Raw genomic sequence first — 24971 nt, 5'->3', positions numbered from 1 at the left:
GAAGCTGAGGTGCTGAAGGAAGTAATTTGACTAGTTTTTGTGGTATTTTGACTCAAGAGGACTAAGTTCAATCAGGCAGCTTTAGAACTGAAAACCCTACTCGACAATATACAGAACTAACTCAGGAATTTAACCGCAACAGAAGGAATTGATTACAACATATGCAAAACAACGAAAAAACTAAATAGATCGCAACTAACAAATCCTCCTATCCGCACTCCTGAAGGTCAATGGGCAAAAAGCAGCCAATATAAAGCCAACGTGTTTGCAAAAGTTTTCAGTCCCAGCCCCTTAGAGAAAAACTTCAATATCGAAACCAAAGTCAAAGATTTTCTGGAATCTCCATATCAACTAGATCCTCTCCTCGAAACAGTTGAATCCCAGAAAATCTCCCGGATATGACCTAATTAGTGCCAAAATCCTGAAGGAACTATCAAATAAGGGGCTGAAGTTCTAACACGATTGTACAATGCAGTATTAAAAACGGGTTATTTTCCAATTTTGTGGAAGGTAGCTCAAATTATACTAATCCCTAAGCCAGGGAAACTTCTTGAAGACACTACATCTTACAGACCAATAAGCCTATTGCCAGTTATGTCAAAACTTCTTGAAAAACTACTGACTGAGAAAATAGAACCGATTCTAAAAGCTAGCAGACTAATACCTAACCACTAATTTAAATTCAGAGAGTAGCATACCCCATAGAACAAGTTCATCGAGTCAAATAAGTATACCAATCTCTTGAAGATAAAGAATATTGTTCGGCTGCCTTTTTAGATATCGCACAGGCATACGACAAGGTCTGGCACGATGGACTACTATACAAAATCAGGAAAAACCCGCATAACCTTTCTCAAATCCTAAAATCCTACCGGAAGAACAGATACTTTCAAGTCAAAATCCCAGATTACATTACCACTCTACATCCAATTATGTCAGGAGTTCCACAAGGAAGTGCACTTTGCCCGATTCTCTATCTTGTGTACACAGCTGATATTCCCACACACAACAACGTAACTATCACAACATATGCAGAAGGCATCTTCCGTGTGATCTGCCTTACAGATTTTAATGTCTTAATGATGTGTTATGTGGTTATCCTTCAATAAAATGTTTTTTTTGTGAAGTGAAGGGCAATTGCCACTGAGTAATTCTCCTATAAATCAGTTTTTATTGCTTCAAACCATTTGCTCATTGTAAAATTTTACAGATTGCAAATAAAAAAAGTGGTTAAAAAAATAAAATAAAACTAATCAAAGGATAGATAAAATATATTACACTCAAACAAATCTAAATATTTGTAACAAATCGTGTAAAAAACAAAATGTTAACTTCATAAAGTATCAAAATTAAATTAAGTAATAAAAGTAAGATTTCAATCAAAATTGGTTTGTTTATAACACAACGTGACAATGATAAGGAAAGTTGATCCGGTTCATCTATGGGATTATTTGAAAACATAGATGAACCTATATCAGGACCATCAACCAGGACTATTTTAGCTCCTGTTAAGATCATGAATACAAAACACAAATTGGTAAACATGGAAAAGTCATACTAGCAACGGAAAAAGATTATTAAATAGATATAATAAAATAGTCAAACAATTAGTATTAGGAATCATTTGAATATCCTTTGTTCCAGAAAATTCACGCAGTGTTAAAAAATCTAGTTTTTTTAGTAAGTTATTCGGGAAATTTCAGTGACGGTCTCGGTGTAAATCGTTTCCATTTGCCCTGATTAATTTCATTGCTTTCTATTTGATCATCAACGGTATCAATAAAATCACTTTGTTCTTGTTCATCGGAATCATTTGGTTGTATTTCTTCTACATCCAATTGTTCACTAAAATAAATTATCAATTAGAATTTAAAAATAATAACCAATATTTAAACGCTATCTGGTTTCGATTATCATATTGAGAGTAACGAATACATTTTTTGTAATCTAATAAGATCTGGAACGCTGTGATATGAAAAAAAGTTATATTATATTTGCATCGGTCAATGTAGTTTGTTTTGGTTAAAGAAATTATTGACACAAATGTTTATTAAAACTATCCAGTGGATAGAAATAGCATTTATTGTTAACAAATATCAGTTACAAACAATTTAGTACAGTTATACTGAAACCACAGTTCACACTACTACTACACCATCACTCACAATTTACACTGTCTGACGCGCGTTTCGATAACCAAGATATCGTCTTCAAAGACTGAAGGTAAATTAAAACCTATTAACTTAACTTACCTGTTTTAAACTAAATTTCCCCACCAATAAACCGAAAATTAATGTTAGCGGGAAAACCTGCTTCTTGGGAATCTTCACATTTATTCTTTAACTACTGAACTATAGAGTGGGCTGTAAGGAATTAGCCTTTTGGCACTTTATCCCTATTTTTAAGCTGTTTTTGACATTAAGCAATTCCATTGCTTTCAAATTCATCCATTAATTTATTATTGGATAAAGTTTTTATCAATTTAACATTATTAATATTTATTTCAAAATTATGACTGGCAGCAGAATTGGCAATACTCGATTTTTCGGCCCGTCCATATTTTAAATGAACTAAGTGCTCTTTAAACCGGACATTAACGGGACTTTTAGTCTGCCCTATATACTTCTCGTCACAATCAAATCAAAATAAAAAAACTTCCAATACAAAGGAATTGGAAAGAATTTTTAACAGAGTGGATTTCAAATTGGTTTATAAATCCAAACAATTGTTGGGTAATCCTGAGGGTAAAATACCAAATATGGAAAAGAGTCGTATATATGAAATTAGCTGTGGTGATTGTGATGGAAAGTATATTGGGCCGACTAAGAGATCCGTTAATGTCCGGCTTAAAGAGCATATAGCTCATTTAAAATATGGACGGACCGAAAAATCCAGTATTATCGATTACGCTGCCACTCATAATCATGAAATAAATAATAATGTAAGATTCTTAAAAATATATCCAATAATGAATTATTGGATGCAGCCAATTCCTTATAGCCCATTCTATAGTTTATTAATTAAGGAATAAATGTGAAAAATCTTAGTTAATAGGCTTTAGTTTACATTCAGTCTCTGAAGACGATAACTTGGTTATCGTAACGAATTTTATAATTCAATCAAATTAGACATTCAGCCATGACAAAAAAGTTTTTGAATTTTTTAAAAACCGATAAACATTCAGTATTAGTTAATAAAGAAGTGAGTGGGTTCTAACAAAAACTGTTTAAACTTCTACAAATTTACAGAACTACTTGTCTTTTACGCATCCTCCAAAGACTATTCGTTCAAGTAGTCTCACAAAAAATGAGTATTTCGCTATTTTTAAATATTTTTGTGTATAAATAATATATCTGTTGATTATTTTCTTCCCAAACATGTTTTGGTCAATTTGGCTGGTTTATTTTCTGACTTTTCAAATTCCTTCTAAGCGTAGAGGGTTCGATACAAAATGGAACGTTGTCTTCGTGTATAATTCAATTTGAAAGTACCGTCAAGGCTGTAGTTTGAGACAAGATCATCATCGCAAATTAAAGCTACGTTACTGGCAACAACGCCATTTATCAGGTAATTTATATGAGGTCCATACACGTATGGTTTCGTGAAACACCGAAATCCAATAGAACCGATTTGGACTCAAATAAAAAAGAAGAAGCAGAAACAATGTTACTTTCGAATTAAATGTCATAAACATCTGCGAAATAGTACCATCAACAATGTAACCTAACAGACGTCGATAAAATATGTAGAGAAAGAAGAGTGGAATATATGGAATCTTGATAATTGCATTAAAAGTATCATCAAACCCGTGGTTATGGATCCAGACGAAGATACTACTAATTAATATGAAGATTACACAGACGACTCAGACACTAAAAACTCAAAACTAATCACTATTCACTAAACTATCCAATAACACTTATTATTCACTAAATTATTACTAAACACTTATCTCACTCTTAACTTACTAATTTATTTAAAAACACCCTTGACTTTGTACTATTCCGTTGTGTTCACTAGGAAATATAATTACTCTGGCTGGTAAATCAGCGCCTATTTATAAACCACGAATTTCTCGATAATTTAGATAAATAAAATGTAAACAAACAAAAAAACCTTCTCAAAAACAGTTAATCCGCGATGTTAATAGCCTATAAAAACAATACAGAGAAATGCCTGTCTATTAAGCCGCTCTAGAAATTTGTCTACCAAACTTCAGATTCTATGAACCTAATCGAAGAGGACCGGCTTCACGATCTACGTCAGTAGACGAGTTGGTAAATGTATTCAATTATGTTCAATTATTTATTACTGCGATATACAAAAAATATCTTATACATTTGAATGTACATTGCTTAAAACTCTAAACGTGTCATATCAATTTTGTAAAGTGAATGACTTTTCTTCAAATCAAAGACTTTATTGCCAAAGTTAACAAGTAAATTGGTTAATTTGCACTAACAAAATCTATTAACAATATAAGTTCACCTATTATCGACATCCTCTATCTCCTCGGGAATACGAACTTTTCTTGGTTTGTTTAATCCTTCATCATTTCCAACTTTAAAGTTAGGATCAGTCTTGGGTACTAAAAGAACATGACCATCTTTGGTTTCAGTCAAATAGAAATTATCATATTTCTAAAATAATAAATAGCCATTTATCAATCCATTGAAATTTATTTGAAAACAAAACAGAATGAACTAATTCTTATGCTGATTCTGGATAGAGGAGCACTACAAAAGTAATAAAATGATAATGCTGCCAAAATTATACTATTTGCTTCTCAAAGTTACGAGGGACATTTGGTGCAACAGTGTCTTTTCAGTGATGCAGTTCCTTTACAATTAAAAATATATTATAATAAATATGAAAAACACGAAATAACTTAATTGTAGCACATGCGACACTGTACTCGTATAACGCACTCGTCGATTTTAAGTTATAAGCTTCATGACAAAGTTTTCATCTTTAAGCTACCGACGTCCATCCCTATGCTATGCCGCGCCATGTCTATTTCAAACACTAAAAACCAGGACAACCAGAGAATAAAGCCACCATATAGAAATTGGTCTCAGGCCGTGATCAAAACTATAAAAATATGATGGGCAGCTCCATCTATTGGGTAAATGTGGATCTATGTTCAAGATTTTTCTGGTAGACAGTTGGTACTATTGCATATAAAAAGGGCATTTCGAAAGTGTAACTCCATAAAGGCACAATAGACTGTTAGGGAGGTGGATAAGTTCAGTTCTTTGGAAATATATTTTTATATGATAAAACTTTAGTTTTAGAAACTTTGGGATAGAGAAGATTAGAATCGAATCATGATTTAAGGGTGATTAGGTCACTAGATATGATCCTATAAAGTGCCGTGTGATCAGAGTTGCTTGAAGAGAAACTGATGTCTAGATAGGTGATGTCGTAAGAAACAAAATAGGGCCTAGTACTGAGCCTTGGAGCACTATATATTCTATTGGATTGCAAAAAGACATCGTTGTATCTACCCAAATTGATGGGTGGTAAGTATTTTATATTTAAACATAAATGATAAAAGCCTCTTTTTGACTAATTTTTCTATCATCTTAGATAACATGGGAAGGGTTGCAATTCGATGCTTGATTTTTATCTCCTCCTTTGTGTACAGGGATAATTATAGTCTTCTTATAGCAATTGGGAAAGTGCCATTTTGTCTAAATCGTTTTCAAATCGAGTACAGATCGAACGCGATGCTTCTACCCTTGCACGCTTTTGGTCAACATTCAAACATTTGGGGATCCACTTCGCAGCAATTTTTCTCATGTCCAAATTGACGTGAACTATATGATGAACGCGTTCGTATGGAATATTCAGTGCTTCAGATATCCGTTTTAGCCCAATTCGATGGTCTGATAAAACCAGGTAATGAACTGTATCGATATTTTCGGGGACTGACACAGAAAATGGCCTTCCCGATCGGTCATCATCTTCAATGGAAAATTCACCTCTTTTGAAGCTTGCAATCCAATTTTCACGGTTGCATACTAGACATTCATCACCAAGGGTATTAAGCATATCTTCGTAAATCTGGTTCACATTTTTGTCGTTGAACTTTACACTGACACTTCTAATAAATTATTGTTCGTTGCTGTGGTAACGCAATATTTTGTTTATGCCTGGAACTGGTCTAGGCTAACTAGATATCAATAGATCCTCGTAAAATTAGTATTTTAGAGGTAAGGACTTCAGTAAGGTCAGTAGTTTGTAACAAAAAGTATGTACATCAACGTCAGGTTTTCTGTAAATACAAACAATATAAAGGTCTGGCTACTATGGTATAGTTTTTTACAAGAGTAGGCTCATTATTATTCAACTAATGTTCAGTGATGGCAACAATTTCTGGAAAATTAAGCTCCTCCTATCCTGAAAGATACAGTTCATCTTAGGGATTGAATATTAATAAGAAATTATCATAAACCATTTGAATGAAACAAGACTAAATTTATTTCTGAATTTTTGGGCTGCATGATAATAAAGTTTCAAGATAATTAACAAACCTTTATTGTATAATAATCAGTAGGATTACATACCTTAGGTGAGCATTTATAAGAGGTACAAGTATACTGTTTCCCATCTGGACTACATACACAAGAATTGCAGTCCATCTTGAATTCTGAATTTGCTACACACGTCGAAGCTCCTAAAACAATATCACGTGATACTTGTGTTACATAATGTTTCTTCCAGCAGGGGGTTCAGATCATATTTCTAATATTGTTGCACTGCGCATGAATTGACAATAATCTATTACGAATACGTACTCAACAATTGCTGCTGGAACACGACCTTTGACACTAAAAATCATCACATTGGTTTTTATGGAACTGTTTCAGGTGTGTCTGTGTAGTGGTCGCAGTTAAAAGTATGAAAATCACTAACGGTTCCAAAAATACGAATATAGAGGATATTTACTGAAGCATGTTATAGATACTCAAAAGCACAAATACAAATGAGTTAGCGGGATTGCAAAAAAGAAATATGGATTATGAGAATGTTCTTCTGCGGCAACATTTTTCGTACTTATAAAATATAGGAGGTGATATAACATTAAATATAGCGAAAACTTATTCTTTTAAAATTACTCAACAAATGTGATACAAAAACTCTGATATAGTGGAAATAATTCAAAGTCAAATTTCACGATAACCATAAGTATGAATAATAGCAAGAAAATGTACAATTAAAAATACACTCGTGGTCAAAAACAACGCACCACCCTTTCTAAAAATATTTTTTTGTCCAATAAATTTAAATCAATATTGCTATTGTTTAACTTCTTTTCAATCATTTTGACGCAATAATAAGAAATGTGTAGTAATTTTGAGTGATTTTTAATGAATAAAAATTGCAATTAAACCAAATTTTCTTAAAAATAAAACTTGCATTCTAAACAATAATGTCCTTTTAAAACGCTAGTAGCTTGTAGCTGTATCACTTCTTGAGGTATGTTCTCCCATTCCTCTAATGCCGCTTGCTCAAGTTCATCGAAATTTTTAGGAGATGAATTTCGACGACGAATGCGGCGTTTAAAAATGTCCCAGACATGCTCGATAGGATTCATATCTGGACTTCTTGGTGGCCAGTCCAGGGTATTAATTCTTACTTCGTTTAGGTAATTCAGAACACCTTCCGCAACGTGCATGCAATCATGCATTAAACGAAAATCAACACCAATAAATGACCCAAACGGAAAGACGTGATTTTCAAGAATATCAGTTATGTATCTTGCTGCATTAAAGGCGGAAAGAGACACTAATTCTGTGCGAGCATCAAAACAAATTCCTCCCCAAAACATGATAGACCTTCCTTGGAACAGCTCCCTGGTTCTTTGAATTTGATTACGTCCATCAGAAACTCTTAGACTGATTCTTGTCTCAACAGTAAATAAAACTTGGCACCAATTTTCTAAATTCCAATCTAAATGTTGGCTTGCAAATCTTAGTCTAGCAACACGATGCTACCTGGTTAGCAATGGTGCCTGGAGAGCTCTTCTAGATCAGCATTCTGAAGTTATCGTCTTATTGATCTATCAGAAATATTTACATTTTGGACTTCTCGTAAAAGGCTGTTGAGCTCGACACTTGTCATTGACCGATTTCTTAATGAATTTACTTGCAAAAAACGGTTATCTCGAGGAGTTGAAACTGAAGGACGTCAAATATTTGCATCAATCTGCCAATTGGTGGTGTGGTGTTAGCCAAACAAATTTGCCACTTCATGATAACTTTGACCATTTCTAACTAACTCGGCTATTCTTTCAGCTTCATGTTCACTTCACTGCCTAACTCTATTCATTTTTTGTTTAACTAGTCTCGACTTTAACACTAACTTCACTTAAATTACTTCTGTCCACAAATTGGTACAACAATAGAATGAAAGAAACATTAAATTAAAATTAAAATTTTAGAAAACCACAAATACAGTTATTTGCTGATAAGAAATTTTGCTTTATTTTATCGCAAACATTTAAAATATTTTAACTCTTTGTGATAGAAAAAAAAAGAAACCCAAAAGATTAACATTTTAACTTTTGATATTGAAATAAAGAGTGGTGCGTTATTTATGGCCACGAGTTTATTATCAGATTTAAATTATATGAAGTAATTAAACTGGTTTTTAGAATAATTATTGTCTGATTGTTGTCAATTTAGCCAAATAAACTTTCAACGCTAGTGATTATTTTGTTATTTTCTAGAATAAACCAGATTTATTATCTTAATATTTCTAATTTAATACATTAGAAATGATTCAAACACTATGTAGAACTCGTCGTTTTTAATAGCAAAAGTTAATTTGTGAGTTAGCCATAATTGAAGTAATTTTGCATTTAGATCTTTTTTTGACCCAATTCTGATTCACCGAATTAGGCCAGTGCTCAGAGGCGTAACTTTAAGGTGGAAAAACTTAAAAATTACCTGAAAATTTACCTATATATTTAAAAATAAATTATATGATTCTGTTTTTTAAAACAGATTCTGCATTAATGATGTTGTCGTCTTCAGAGCCTGAAGACAGTTGACCTTCAGTCTCCGAAGACGATAACTTGATTATAGAAACGCACGTCAGACAGTATTATTGTGTGTGTTACTTCTAATAATATTTATTTCATTAATTTTATAGTTTCTAAATTCATGCGACAAAATTCAGGAGGTAATTGCTCCTATGAAATTAAGATAAGTCTTTCCTATAATAAAATTCTATGGGAATCCTATTTCTGATTTATCTATTAACTAAGAGTTTTCTAATCTTTTAGGATCAAGTGTCGGCTATGGGAGATCTGTCTGGCTCTGGTGCTCTAACCTTAAGCCTCCTCCATAATTGAGATTTTGTAACCAATCAATTGCTTATTATTCAAAACTTTACAAGCTTCTAGTTCGGTACATGATTTTATATACACCATCATACCTTGGTCAATTATCAAATTGAATGTGTGACTTGCCGAATCAAGCATCATTGGCTTTTCAGCAAAGGCAGTTAAACTAGAAACGTCTTTGAATATGGTATTTATCGGTGATCTACGTTTCTGCCTTCATTCAAGTCCCATCAGCAGCTTTTTCGAATGAAAATTCTTTATCAGAAGATGTATACATAGAGACTAAATCATTTTCGGTTTTAAAATCAAAATAACCTTCGGTTTCAGAATCAGAAATAACGCTGGCTCTTTTTGTTAAAATCTGTATAACAAAGATCTTCATCTTTAATTCAAATTAACTTGTATTAACTTTCTCCGCTAATTCAATTTCGTTATCGCATTAGTCTATATCGATTGCATTCAATTTTTATTAGTTTTTTCAATAACAGACAATTTTTCTGATGGTTTACCATATTAGAAACCCTAGGTAACCAGATAATATAATTTCAGGTCTCTTCTGATTAAAAATTAAATTTGTTTATAATTTTTTAAAGACATGTGACAAAATTAGGAAAGAAACATGTAAAGTAATATTTGTTTTCCACTTTATTTCATTAAATTAAGTCTGTATTTCATCTATGCATTTGTGTTTTAAATTGGCACGAATTATTGAATAAACATAAAGAAATTCATCGTATAATATATCAATGATAAAATATTTACTAATTACGTCAAAATTTCGATGAAATGATAACAAAACTCCTTTATTTAGATTTTCTTTTCGCTTTAAATATATATCTGCATATGTTTTTAAATTAGTATTAATCATATATAATCCAAAAACCGATCTGTTTCACCATAGTATGATTAATTGACTTACCGCTCAGACTGAAGCAAAAACCACACAAAATAAGTACGATTACGCGCCTATCCATCTTGGTAGGATCTATATTACTAACTACTTTTAGCAATATAGTAACGTTTTATATATAGTTACATATGTTGCAGTTTTTAAACGTTTATATCAAATAGTAAGCGGAAAGGAAGTGATAAATTTTGTTAGTATGTATCACCATTTCAATCGAGTCCAGACATTTTGGAAACATCAAAAGATATCGTATAAATCCATAGTTTTATAGTTCGAGCAACAGGAAGCATGTAATAAGTGATTTTTGCATAAAACCACTTTACAAAAACCGAATATAATGGAAGTACATCTTACTTAATTTGTGTTGTGGATTGAATAAAGAGTCTTTATCTTTTCTTTCAAAACGTATGTTAAATAATTTGATTTCGCCTTGTGGAATTAATCCTAAATAAATATGATGGGTCAAATCAAGCATCAAAAGTATGTATTTGTACAAAAAATATTCATTACATTTATTGATCAAGTAGTAGAACCCAGTGCGAATTGTTTCTAAATAATACAAAATTTTAATTGCCCCCACTCTTCTCATTTTAGAATCCGTTTATTTGGTTCGCAAACTTTTTCACAACTCACCTGAGAGACCCATACATAGCTACCCTACTTCTGATCTGGTAAAAAATTCTATCATTTTCGGTGCCAAAAAATTATTCAATCAGCTACCTTCAGAATTAAAAGTGGTAAATACATTTAATAAGTTCCGGAGATAGACAAAGGCATATCTGCTTAAAAGACTTATTATTATTTTGTGGCAGAATTCTATGAATCATAGACTGTTTAACCTCAATTCCCCGGCAGAAGACTATTCCTCAGGAAGTGGTATTCGGCTTCAGTTAAAGTATTTAAATAACTGGGGGAAACAATCTAAAACTATCCCCGTATACGATTATCCAATTTAATATTCATTGCTAAGAGCTATAAAAAAGTTTTGGCAACAAATAAATTTATTGAAAACTAATAAATTCACATTAACTGCGTATCCAAAAGAGCACAACAAATAAATGCAATAATGAATTAAAAACAACTCATATATATATATTAAAGATAAAACTGGGAATTATCTATGGAAATCCGGGTTGGTTGCAGCCCTCAACTGAATTCCCAGTTGTTGGAGTTGAGTTGAATTTGTTTGTTTGTGGTGTACCGGTTGAGTCCATTGGGTATGGTTGAAACTCCAACCTGGCAGCTGTAGAACTGCGGGAAAAAATAAAATGAGGAATGAAATGGAAACACAGATAGAAATTATTGAAGAAGGAACGAGTAGAAAGAAAAGATTTGCATGAAAGTTTATGCTCTAACATATAAAAAAACTGAATTTATATTTTTTAAAATATAACCAAACAGAAATCTGTTCTATTCTATTCGTTCTGTTCCCCAAATAAATAGAAAATACGAATTTACATGAAAACTATCATACAAAAGTTGCTTAAAACAAAAGGAGATCCATAAAGATAACTGGAACTTTTTTGAACACAATTATAAAAAATAAAGAAAAATTTACCAGCGAATATAAAGAACAAAATGACCACAAATTTACTACATCAATTTTTTTAAGTACATTTTTTAAGCATGGAAAGGATTTGATGTATTTTGGTTCGATATCTTCGACAACCCTACCATCTACACCGTTATTGCTCGATGTAAGCTTCGACGAGATGTAGGTGTAGTAGCAAAGTCATCATACCAGAGTGGTATAAATTAAAGAAATAAAAAGTGAAAAATAAATATATTTAAAAAAAAATTAATAACACGCTTTTAAGGCACATCCAACTGAAAAGTTAAAAGTAATGTCTAAAATAATCTTAAAACCATCTTTCTAATGGTTATGTTAGATTATTTGATAAAATCATTTTGCGCTAGTGGCAGATTGGGGTTGTCGTACCATCCCACAAACCACTTAAGTGACCTTAAATCAGGGGTTTAAAATGGCACGGCGTCCATTGATCCAAAGAGAACTAGAATACTACGTAGAACATTTTAATGAACTAAGAAGTGATTAAGAAGTTAAGCAGAGTGTGAATGCAGAAGAAGACGCTGATTTAAGCAATGCTGTAAGTATGCACTGTGATTACCTAACTGAATCTAAAATTGACGCTTCGGACGGTGAGGAAAAGTAGATGATATGACCAATCTGCCAACAGGCAACTATTTTATGGCAAAAATAGATTCAAATGAGCGGCTCCATCTCGAACACGTTTACATAATATAGTCACACATCTACCAGGGCTAAAAGGCCATGCAGCAACGGATAAACCGAAGACTCCCGATTAAGTCTGATCTTTCCTATTTACTGACAATATTCTTGAAATAATATTAGAGTACAACAACGCTAAGATCACTGACTTATGGTAATACCGCCACCTTTATGAAGCAAAACCCAATTAAAAACATTTTTTGGTATTCTGTTGTTATGTGGAGTTTATAAGTCCGGTCATGAAGATTCTGCGGAGCTATTTGCAGCAGATGGAACGGGAAGGAATATCTCTCGTGCTACTATGAGCCTAAAAAGGTTTCTTTTTTTGTTATTAGCAATTCATTTCGATGAACAGCGTATACATGATGGAGATAAGTTGGCTGCAGTATCTAAGATACCTGCAGTGAATATGCTACAGTAGATGAGATGCTATTAGGTTTTAGTGACAGAAGTTCTTTTAGGCAGTATGTCAAGAGTAAACCTAGTAAATATGGTATCAAGATTATGTGCCTCTATGATTTCGTGAATCAATATTTACGTAAGAAGAGAGTCACAATAACAAAATCCTTACAAATTATCTGTACCTACCCTCAGCGTCCTAAGACTGGCACAACCTATACTGAACACAAACTGCAACATTACTGGAGACAACTGGTTCTCATCTATCGAGCTGGTGAACAAACTGCACGAAAATGGTTTGACTTATGTCGGCACTATTCGAAAAAATAAGGGTGGAATACCACACCAGTTTTTGCGAAATATGAATATATTGGAAAGGTGATCAGAATTTGGATGTACAAGAAACCTAACGTTAATTTGTGTGTGTTGGGACTCGCTTGATCAGAAATGCACTAAGTACTTATCAGCGTAGAACTCATCGATGGCCTCTTGCGGTGTTCTATGCAACGCTTGAGATTTCAAGAGTTAATGCCTACAAATTTGCTAATGTTGATAATAAATAATTGTCGCGAAGAAATTTTACAATATCGTTAGGGATCATTTTTCTTAATGACGACTTGGAAAGAAAAAAGAATTTTCTAGGGAACTGAAAGCAGCAATTTCTATAAAGTCCTCGGCGAAAATGCTAATGAGAGTAGAACCCAAAGAAATACAGATATGGCCGGACCTGCTCCAAAACAGAGAAGATGTAAATTCCGCCCAGGAACAAGAAACACAAAAGTGAGGACATTTTGCCAAAAATGCCAAGCAGCAGTTTGTAAAGACGATTCAATTTACAAACGTGTATGTCAGGATTGCGACGAAGAGTCGTTCTCAATTTATTTTCACACTATACAATACACTTAACTCATAATAATTTATTTATATGTATCACTTAAATAATTTCTACGATTACTTTTACTAATGTGTTCTTTTCACTACGATTATTTGCTTAAAACTACACTAACTGCGCGACTACATTATGTTCTTATATACCTATCTCAAAAGAATTCTCTAGATTTAGAGCAAAAAGAAACAAAACAAATAAATAAATAGACCTTCCTGGAAATGATTCAAAAGAAGCAATGTAAATAAACCGCTTGTTATAATAAATTTTTTTACCCTTTTAGCCTTTACCAAATTTTAAAACTCCATTCTAACTGGACAGGTCCGGTCTACGAACCCATTTCGCGAAACTTATTCGTAACAGTACAATGAAAACGTCGATTCAAAATTTTTATTCATTTATTAATAAGTATTTTTTGTTACAGGATGCAGTATACTGTTAGGAAATTGGAATGCATCTTGAATATTCTGTTATTTTGTTTTTGGATCATTAACAATTATTACAAGTCAAATTTGCCATTTGCCACCTAACCAAACATGGTTACTGTTTAAGTTTATTTTTAATAAACTTAAATAATAGACTTAATAAACAGTTTTAATAAACTGCTATTTTTAATATTGTTTAAACAAAGATAAATAAAAATAATACAAGAAATTTTTTGTTCAAAATTATTCTTTTAAAATGGGATGTTGAAACACCCCAGGATACCAATTACGTGATTGTAAAACCACGATACCAGTCGAGGGTTAAATGTGATCTATAAATGAAAACTAAAGTTGTAAGAAGCATTTATTGAATAATTATATGTTTAAATAAGTTAGTATATTGAAAAAATACACATGTAAGATTATTATATTAGTTAAATCGTTATTTCATTGTATTTTCAAACACTTAGTAGTTAATAATAAAAATATTACCATAAAAGATACAAAATCTTTCTGTCAATTCAAAATTACCCATTTAATTCGATGAAGTTCATAAAACTACAAAATTTTCTTCAGAAACGGTATATAATGACCAGAATCGAAAATATGTTGACTCCCAATCATTTCCATGAGTTCTCTAATAAGTTCCGTTTAAGTTTTTAAGTACCCCCAAGTGAACTAGAAATTCGATTCTGTTAAATCAATATCTCTTTTATGTTTGCTCATACAATAATATAATAAACAATACACCAATTAAAAGAGAACATCCGTCAAGAAATGAATAGCGTACTTTGTAATGTAATTTTCGAAAATCTAAGGACCAGGTTTCAAAAATGTCAACAACACATTAAATGAACAATGTGTTTTCTTTTTTTCGTTGCACAAAAGTGCTAAAGTTTATAGCCCACTTTGTATTAACGACAAAAATATGAGCTTATGGGTAGATTTCAAATGACGAAATGATACAGAAGAAGAAGAAGAAGAAGTTAAAATATTAAACGATAATACAGCATTGGTAATTGGATGTTACATTGATCGTTGCATAGAAGGAATAATAGTAAAAATAACAAGAAACGTATCGCCAGTGGAACATCATAGAAGATCTTAAACGGCTACAACGACAGCTTTTCAAATGACTGATCAGGCACTATAATATGAAGAAATACAAATACAGTAAGAAGAAGTTGCAAAAAAGAAGAATTCCCATTAAGTAGCAAAAAAATTTTTGAATAAATTTCATTTACATATTTTGGGTTCTTTCGAAACGATACATTCTAAATACTAAAAGAGTATTATCATGCTAGTACCCTATCCCATGCTCTTGATCTTAACTCATTGAAATCCTCATTATTTTGTCCTTCGTCCTGAGAATAATCATAAATATCATCTTCGTTCTCAATGTTATCATTCTGATCTTCGTCAGTTATGTCGTCAACATCATTTTCAGTTTTTATGCCATTGACGTTCCTACAAAGTTATATCTGTTTTATTACTCGTCAATAATATTACTAACAAATTTTGAGTATATTATTTAATTAACAATTAATTACTCATGAGGATAATTTTTGCATCACAAGCGTAACCAATCAACATGAAAATTAAAATTAATAGTATTTGCAAACCCCATATGCGAACATTGTGTCTGTTGACATTTCCACTGAGGTGGAAAGTTGCTGAAGAATGATACGCTGTACAAATGTGTCGTCCTTCATCATTTCTAGCACATTACCGCAAAATTCGAGACGCTTTTTTTTGTCATTAAGGTTAAGAGCCTGCACGACTTCTAAACGGTAAGGCTTATACAGCAAACACCGTCTCAGAACTTTCCATACAGTTGGTTGGGGTATTCCAAGTTCTCTACTAGCTCTATTGGTAGACTTACTTGCGCTGCGGACAAAACTGTCTTCTATCCCTCTGACATCATCTTCTGACACAAGCGGTTGGCCTGTGCTTTTTCCTTTACACACAATTCCAGTCTCTTTAAATTGATAGAACAAGTAATGCTATTTCTAGTTGGTGGTTTAATACCAAATTCAGCACGAAATATCCGCTGCACTACAATTTGAGACTCACTTCTTGCGAACTCAATAACACAGAACACCTTGTGCTCCACACTCGTCATATCACTCACAACTTGCAGTGATAGATAATGGCGCCCTATTGCCTCGAGAACTCCAGCGGCCGTTTCTGGAACCATCACCACCATCACCAACATTGGTATAAAAATTATTCATGTAGCATTTTTATTATAATAAATACGAATTTTTAAAAATAGGTCCATCATTTATAATAACCCTGTATTATGGGGCCTAGAAGGCATAGAACAAATTACCATCAAAAATGTGTGTCTACAGATGTCAGGTCTAACTTCCTAGCTTCACGAGATAACATTTGTTCATATGTACGGGAAGAAGAGACTACACAAAACGACCAAAAAGGTGTACAAGAGTTACTAAATAGGAGTTTAACAACTAGTACATATATAACACTACAACTTTTACCGCATTTTTATTGTTTTTGAAGTGCACCTTATGGATGTGTGGTTGTTTTCTTCCGAAAAAAACACTTCAAATAGATATACTATTTTCTTTTTTAGACTAGAATCTCAAACTTTCTATTGTTTATAAAACAACGAAATTAGTTCGTATTCTGGCTTTGAGGTTCACCTCTATTGAAATTTGAAAGAAAATTAACAGATGTCGCCCACTTCGTAATTTTCGCGAATAGGCAACTAGCCATTGATTAAAAAAAAGAAGAACCATCAAGCTGATTCTAATAAAATTAATGTCTTCTTTCATTAAAAGGCGGCATTACCTTTATTAATGACGCCTTTTGCGCATACGTACTTTTCAGATATGTCACAAATAGAGTCGATTTTATTAAAACTGCGGTTCCCATCATTTCCTATTATCATACTAAAATTTATTTCGATATAGCGGAATTTCAACAAACTTCATCTCAATATAACAAATTTTTGGATCGGTCCCTTGAAATTACTTATGTCGAGATTTGTCTGTATATAAAAAGTCTGTCAACATATTCACCCAGCTTCTTAACTCGATTATTTTAGATCAATTATCTATTGAAAAAAAAACTATGGATTTAATACATCTACCAACTTACCTGGACTCATCATCAGTGGCATTATTAATTAAATCTTCATTTTGATACTCATCGACGTTATCTAAATCATAGTCGTTATATTCATCTTCATCTTTATACGAATTCATTTTCTTAATTTTTTTCTGAAATTATATCTTTATATGAATATCTTTCTTCAATCACATGATTAAAAATATTATTAGTCGAATTTTTCGAAGATGTTATTAGAGTTTAGTTGAAAACAAATGAATATTTCGAGGGGTCGCAGTGCAAAAAAAGTGGTTTTTGACCTTTGCTCGCCTCTGCAGGTCAAACGAAAAGCGACTGAAAAATGAAATGTCACATGTAGGTTCAATTAGTTGCGAGATGATTTCCTGTCTAAGGTCGAAACTTTCCATCTCCACCCCTCTCCATTTTATGGTCATTTTTGTTATATTTTCTTATTTTTTGGCCAGAAAAAGTTTAACTAGAGGGTTCGAACTTCGCATGCAAGTAGGGGTGATGTTGAAGAATTGTCTTTCTCAAGTTCAAAGTTTTCTTCTTCAATTCTTCTAGCACAAAACGCCCGAAATCATTTTGATCGTTGTAATTGTTGAACTATTTAATGAATAATACGAGTATGATCGTTGCTAGGGTGATTTTTTTTACTTCCCATTTTCGAAATTTCTTGTCATTATGACAATTTTTTCTTTGTTGTCAATTGGAATTGAACAAGAGGGTTCGAGACCACCGGGTCTATTGAAATTATGAATTTTCATTCGAGAGAGAGAGAGTTAACTTGTGAAATGAAAAGTTATTGAGGAATAGCAAATTTTCCCTATAAAGAAATTGAGATTGAGAATTTCCAAGAAATTCATTTTATGGAAAGATTTGTTTGTGTATTAGTTAAATTCTTCATTCGACGAAAAATTCGACTTTCGTGAAGGAGCTCTGCTGCTCACGGCTTTTTTGTTTGTCACTGGCAATGAAAAGTTGTCTTCAACTAACTACCGTTAATTTATGTCTATACACAGGGTGTTTCTATATTAAACCGACAACGCTCTACTATCTCAATAAATGATTCATTTTGATATAGGAATACGAACCCTTACGGAGTCTAGTTGCTGAGATATGGAATGTTGAAAATTTTAAATCAAAATGAAAAATTTCCCATAAATCAAGAACGTATTTGAGCTTTTTTTTCAAATTTGTGGATCAATGTGCTTCTTGATAAAGTAATATTTTAATATAAACAAACTTTAGAAAAATTTAACCAGTGGCGCGCTGTCAGGATTAGTTGTCACTTTTATCCCCCTATTTTTTACGCCACTGGAGCAAATTCTTTTTTCAATTTTGTTTTAAATTTTTAGTTAAAAAAATAATAACCTTTTACGGAGCTAAAATGAACGGTGTTGTAGAAATTTGCCTCTAAACAAAAGTCTGCAAGCACGTAAGTAATTTACAAATCATGTGCACAGTTTTTTGGACAGAAAAGGAGTATTGCTAGTGGAGTTTCGGCCTCGTAATGAGACAATCAATGCAGTTTCTTATTGTGAGACATTGAACAATCTGCGTCGTGCAATCCAGAACAAAAGACGTGGCAAGTTGAGTAAGGGTATCGTTTTGATGCATGACAATGCCCGTCCACATGTGGCTAATCGGACCAAAGATCTCATCAAATCTTTTCAATGGGAAACTCTAGATAACCCTCCCTACAGTCCTGATCTGGCACCCAGCGACTTCCATTTGTTCCTGCACTTGAAGAAACACCTAGGCGGTCAGCGACTTCAAGACGAAGTCAAAACAGTTGTGATACAGTGGTTAATAAGTCAAGCGGCAGAATTTTATGAGGAGGATATTCAAAAACTGGTGCCTCAATATTCACGGAAATTATGTAGCCAGTTGAAATACTACCTTCTACTTCAAATCACGTTGTACCAGCTCTTGGTTTTGCTACTATGAATAATACTGACGTCAACATACCCATTTCTCACCTTCCTAAAGTTTCCGAAAACAGATCAGGACCGGCCATTCATATGTAATTGTACCGTTAATTATAACTTCTATTAATAATAATTGATATTCATGTATTGTTGTAAATAATAATCAAACATTCTTTTATATTGTTTATTCAGAGCTTTTCTCTAGCTCAATCTAGTCCAACCTCAAATTGAGCATGATAAGTCCACGGTCTTATATACGGTAATGGGAAATGAGACCGTGTTCTTGACACTTATAAGTGTCAATAATCGAAACAAGCGCGAATTTTAAATTTACCATAATTTTAAACTAAAATTCTGGTGTTGTATTAAGTAAATTATTTCATTAAACATTCTGGATTTATAACACTAAGTATGTTCTTTTTCTTTAGAACTAAGCTTACAATAAAACAAAAATGAGATTAGTTAATTATTAACCACAAGCGATGTTCAGGTGGGCTATGACTTGCTAAGAGCATGGCTTCTATGACTAGTAGTGGAAAAAAAGCTTTTCTATGTCTACTACTCTTAAGAACAGAAGAAGTCAAGTGTATGTTAACTAAAAATAAATTGAGTATTGTGTAAATTATTCTTAATCATATTCAATATATGAAGTAGAGAGAAATAAATTGGTGTTAAGACTAAAATAACATTAAACCCTTAAATAGGTCTTAGACTAGATGGCAAAAGGTTTTAAGAGGAAAATAACAAAAGTATAGACTCTAAAAACTTTCCGATCTCAACCTGAAGATATTAAGACTTATCAATATAAGCTGGGAAATATATTTAAGTATACATTAAGAGATTTTCACTAAAATTTTGAGCCATTTTGAAACTTAGTTTAATCGTGAACATAATAAGTAAAGATGATTCTGAAAATTGAGCTTTGACCTGTCATTGAATATTTGTTTTTGAAAGGCAATACGCCTCCCCTCGGATACTGGATACGGGGACTGCGGCATCATTTACGGTCTACAATAGGCATTAACATTGGAAAAGTCCTCCATATAATACTGGGCGATTATCGGATTGAGGAGATGAAAGAGGCTATAGGCATATCTTAATATCACTGCAGAATTATGCATACGAAAGCTATCCCCGCGCGCCGCGGTTGCGAACTTAGGACCAAATTGAAGCAGTTCAAGCAAAATAAGTTGGATTCGTAAATGTAGATAAGCCCTGAATCCACCAATACAATCCTGAAATGAAGATTAGTAGCAACTGTTTTTTGGGATAGTTATGTGATTGTTTCTATCACCTATTTTCAAAAAGGTAAAACAATAAGAGGAAAATATTACGTAAAAATGTTTGATGAGTTGAATAGAGAAATTTCAAAAAAGCGACCGCATTTAAGGAAAACGAAAGTGCTTTCCGACGCCTTTTGAAACTTTGAATCAGTTGAGCACCCGCCGTATTCTTCAGAACTGTCTTCCAGCGGCTTTGTCCAGTTTTCTAACCTTGAAGTTCCGTTTGAATAATAAAAATGAATAATTGTCTTTTTTCAATCTGAGAAAAATTCAAAGCTATCTGTAAAGATTTCAAGTAATTCTTGGTAATCCATATTTTTCTTGTGTAACAACCGTTCTAACTACCAATCATTTCAGTACAGAAGCCGATAAAATCAATGAATATTTAAAAAATACGACAACCATTTTACAAAGTTTTTTTGGAAACATTACAAGGCACCTACATTTTTTTAACACAAGCTGCCACTGACTAAAATTTTAATTGTTATAAAATGGTTTAAAGAAATACATACCGATGAACATACGTCCTTTGAACAGACGTAATCTAATCCAGAAGATCCACAAACGCATATATTACAATCATTTTGAAATACGCTTTTCGGTTTACAAATTAATGCATCTAAAACATTATCTAAATAAATTGTAATATAGACTTTGCTGTATCTACAATTTATATTGAATAATTGCAGTAATTACTTTAAATACAAGGTGAGGCATAGCTACTTTCTTGCTTGATACTGATGCTCTGGAGCAGGGGTGTCCAACTTGCAAGGCACCAAGGGCCAAAACTAAAACCTTTGATGTGGTTGCGGGTCATATAATAATTTTGTTAAAGTAATAACAAAATAATGTAAGGTATAAAAAGAATTGAAACAAAAAAAGAGTATTATTTCTTTTGTTGCTCATCGAGTACGTTTTTGTAAATGAATGGAAAATTTATATATATATATATATATATATATATATATATATATATATATATATATATATATTTTGAGAGCTGAGAGAAACATTGCAATAATAATAAAAAGTTATATCTAATATGAAGACTGTGGTCGATCGGCTTCATCCACCAATGAGGAAATGTCCACCTCCAGTTCAGTTGTAGACAGTCTCATGAGATGACGTAAGGAAGAATCGGTGAGGTTGCTTCTGTTGTGCTTTTTAATGTACTTCATGGAGGAAAAGGCACTTTCACATGTATATGTGCTTCCGAACATTGATGTAATATTCAGTCTAAAATCTCGCAGAATTGGAAATTTCTCTTTAGACAGTAATTTGAAAAATTCAGGTCCCCTTTCTTGTCTGGTGATTAGGAACATGTCAGCTTGAAGGTCACATAACTCAATTTGTAAGTCGGGTGGTTGATCTTCAATGATTGCTCCAAAAGGATTATTATAAAGCAGTAAACTGCTTTTGAGACTTTCGATTTCTTCAAATCTTGTATTGAATTCATCAATGACTTGTTGAATTTGTGAACTGCAGCGTGAAAACTCAATATTTTCCTCACTATTGAATTCTGCTGCTAGTTGCAGACAGTTAGGGAAATATGTCAGGTTGTTCTTTTCCAAAGCATGTTTCTTCCTTGAAGACTCAAGTATAAACTGTTAAGATGATTAGTCAGATCTGTTAAAAAAGCTAACTGTCTTAAGAATTCTGGATCCTTAAGCTTTCTTTCCAGTTCAGTTGTGTCCGATGAAACGTATTCATTGAGGAATGCAGGGATTTCCTTCCTTATGGCAAAAAACCGTTCCATGCAATTTCCTGCACTCAGCCAGTTGGACAACGCTGCTCTGGAGCAATGGTCGCTTGGTAGAACAGGCCTGCGGGACTAATCGTGTGACTGGTCATGTGATTCAAATTATCGACATAGTAACCATCTCAATTTAAACAATAAATGTAATCGTATTATCAAATGTTTATATAATCGGTGTCTGGCTTTCCGGGATCGTCAAAAACATAGCATAAGTATGATAATGATAATTTTATTCAGTTATGCGGGAACATAATCATAGAATTTTATGTTCGAAATTAGATTCAAGTCGTATGTAGGAAATCAAATTCAGAATGACTTGCTCGACACGATAGTGAAAAATTATATAGTTTTGTTGATAAATACCTTGATTTTAGGTCTCCATTAATGGAAATTTCATTTAAAACCATATAATATTGACGTTTTGACTACTTTCAGTCTTTATCTTTTAAACGAAATTTGATTAATAGAAACCTAAAATCAAGATAATTTGTATTATTTATCAACAAAACCATATAAAAAAGTTGAAGGCTGCTTGATATGGTATAATACAATGTGCAAGAAATAACATGTAATATTTTCCAAAATCAAAACATTTCATAGATCAATATTGGACGTCGTTTGACAAGTCTCTTACCACTGCTAAGGTGGAATTTCTGGAAACGTTGGTGATATTCATACTGAACACACTACCTCTACACCAACACTCACAATTACCCTGTCTGACGCGCGTTTCGATAACCAAGTTATCGTCTTCAGGGACTGAGTATACGAACGCGCCACGCCATTGCTATCTTTATGGCCTCAGCTATCTCACTATTAGATATAATCAATTTGTTAACTTTTTTGATGTTTTCTGGAGTAACCACCTCAATTGGACGACCAGAGCGTTCATTATCATCGGTATCTGTACGACCACGTTTAAATTCAGCTAACCAATAACAAATGGTTCTTTTCGATAGTCCTTTAAAAGTTGGTACTTCATAAACGTCATATGGATTTAACAATAGCAGCGCCATCTGTGTGTCAGACACACGACTTATTGAGTGATGTGGTACAAACAATGAATGTGAGGAGATGGGAAACGTCGGTGAAGAACAGACCAAATTTAAGCAAATTGTTGAGGAGGCCAAGGTTAACACAGGATTGTAGTACCAATGGGTAAGGTAAGTAAGTTGAGTAAAAATAAAAAATTTTAACAATCTTCCAAGTTAGTTGCCATATCTTTGAGGTGAAAAATATCTGTCCAATCAAAAAAACACATATTCAAAATGGTGAGTGTGAATTTCAACAAAAAAATGTTGAGGCTATAATGAAGAGTGAGTAGTTAAACTAATTCATGACTTGAGCTCTGTTAAGATCAAGATAAATTAAGAATTAACATTTAATTAATAAATTAAATCGCTAGTTAAAGGACAATCAAATAGTACTTGTAGTTTATGCAGAAAATTATAAAAAAATCTAAATTAAAATCAAACTAAGAGTTCGCCTACTTTTAACTTCTCATTTTAATTCCTTAATTTCGTGAGCTTATAAGCACAGAATACTTCAAGTCAGTCAGTATTGGTGGTATATTGTTTATAACATCCTTGTTTTTTGGAAAAAGCAATGTCTGAAAGTCGGCAATGTCCTTTAGATGATGGAACACTGATAGACAGTGTCAAGAGCTTTCCACATTTGTACGACAAAAAAGATCCGTACAGGGAATTTCAATCGATTTACAAGTAATTTGTAGTAATCCTTAATTTACTGCATAAACCAAAAAATTACCACCAAGTTTAGTTTTTTGTCAATTTGGCTGCATAAACCAAGCTTCAGATATTATAAAAAAATTCGTAACTTGAAAATAACTTTCATAAGAAAATAACATATTGATTTGATAAGTATCCATATTTTAATGTGAAAATTGTCTTTTTATTTTTGATGGAAAGCTGTGTATTTTTATTTTTCATAATTTCACTTTCAGTAACTTTACATATATATGCAAAGGAACCTTGTTACATTCATTTTGACCTTTTTTCTCTAAACTGTGTTCATCAAACATATTGTTACTATATCAGAAAATATTGTTTTTTTTTAATATGTCAAAATGAAGAAGAAAAATCTGCACTTACCTTCAGCTATACAGAAACTTAAAACAAAACAGAATATGAAAAATATCTTAAATTTGTTCATCTTTACAGAATCAATTCGATATTAAAATTTGCAGTGCCTGGTATTCTTTTAATAATTTTAACTCGACCAAACCACTAAAGGAAATGAAAGTGGTCATCATATCACAAATTTAAATAATTATTCATTTATATATATCACAAGATAATGTAATATTGGACAAACGTATTCATACTTATATCATCCAAGATGACCATATTCACATTGGAAATATTATTGGTAGAAAATTTTTATACATATCAATGTTTGGGTCATTTTTTCAACCTATCGATGACTTTTTAATATGATTGCCATCTACTGATATACTGTAATATTTATGCCCTGTAAATAGCATCGCAATTATTAAAAGGAACTTTAGGTGTATAGTCTGGGGTTCAAAGTCAAGCGGGTTGTATTTTTTGCCCCTATGACGGCTATATTATTAATGCTTTTTTCGTGATCAAACCAGGGTGATCATATCACCATATCTTTGTCTTTCAATTCTTTTGAAAAATTATTGAAAGATGGTGAACTTCACTG

General features: G+C 32.5%; 2 protein-coding genes across 2 annotated transcripts; both read right to left on the bottom strand.

Moving 5' to 3' along the window:
* Positions 1-1253: 1253 nt before the first annotated feature.
* LOC130892613 (uncharacterized) lies at positions 1254-10399 on the bottom strand. The gene is made up of 4 exons (XM_057798095.1): positions 10272-10399; positions 6570-6679; positions 4489-4640; positions 1254-1845 (listed from the first exon to the last, which is right to left on the bottom strand). Exons 1-4 carry the CDS (start codon positions 10324-10326, stop codon positions 1686-1688), a joined length of 477 nt encoding a protein of 158 aa, XP_057654078.1. The 5' UTR covers positions 10327-10399; the 3' UTR covers positions 1254-1685.
* A 4172-nt stretch (positions 10400-14571) lies between these two features.
* LOC130892541 (protein PFC0760c-like) lies at positions 14572-24546 on the bottom strand. Its single transcript, XM_057797997.1, has 4 exons — positions 24395-24546; positions 21040-21146; positions 17344-17465; positions 14572-15687 (listed from the first exon to the last, which is right to left on the bottom strand). The coding sequence occupies exons 1-4, from the start codon at positions 24453-24455 to the stop codon at positions 15516-15518; spliced, it is 462 nt and encodes a 153-aa protein (XP_057653980.1). The 5' UTR covers positions 24456-24546; the 3' UTR covers positions 14572-15515.
* Between the last annotated feature and the right edge of the window lie 425 nt (positions 24547-24971).

This window comes from Diorhabda carinulata, chromosome 4 (assembly GCF_026250575.1).
Source record: "Diorhabda carinulata isolate Delta chromosome 4, icDioCari1.1, whole genome shotgun sequence".
Lineage (NCBI taxonomy): Eukaryota > Metazoa > Arthropoda > Insecta > Coleoptera > Chrysomelidae > Diorhabda > Diorhabda carinulata.
This window is presented reverse-complemented; position numbering and strand designations above follow the sequence as displayed.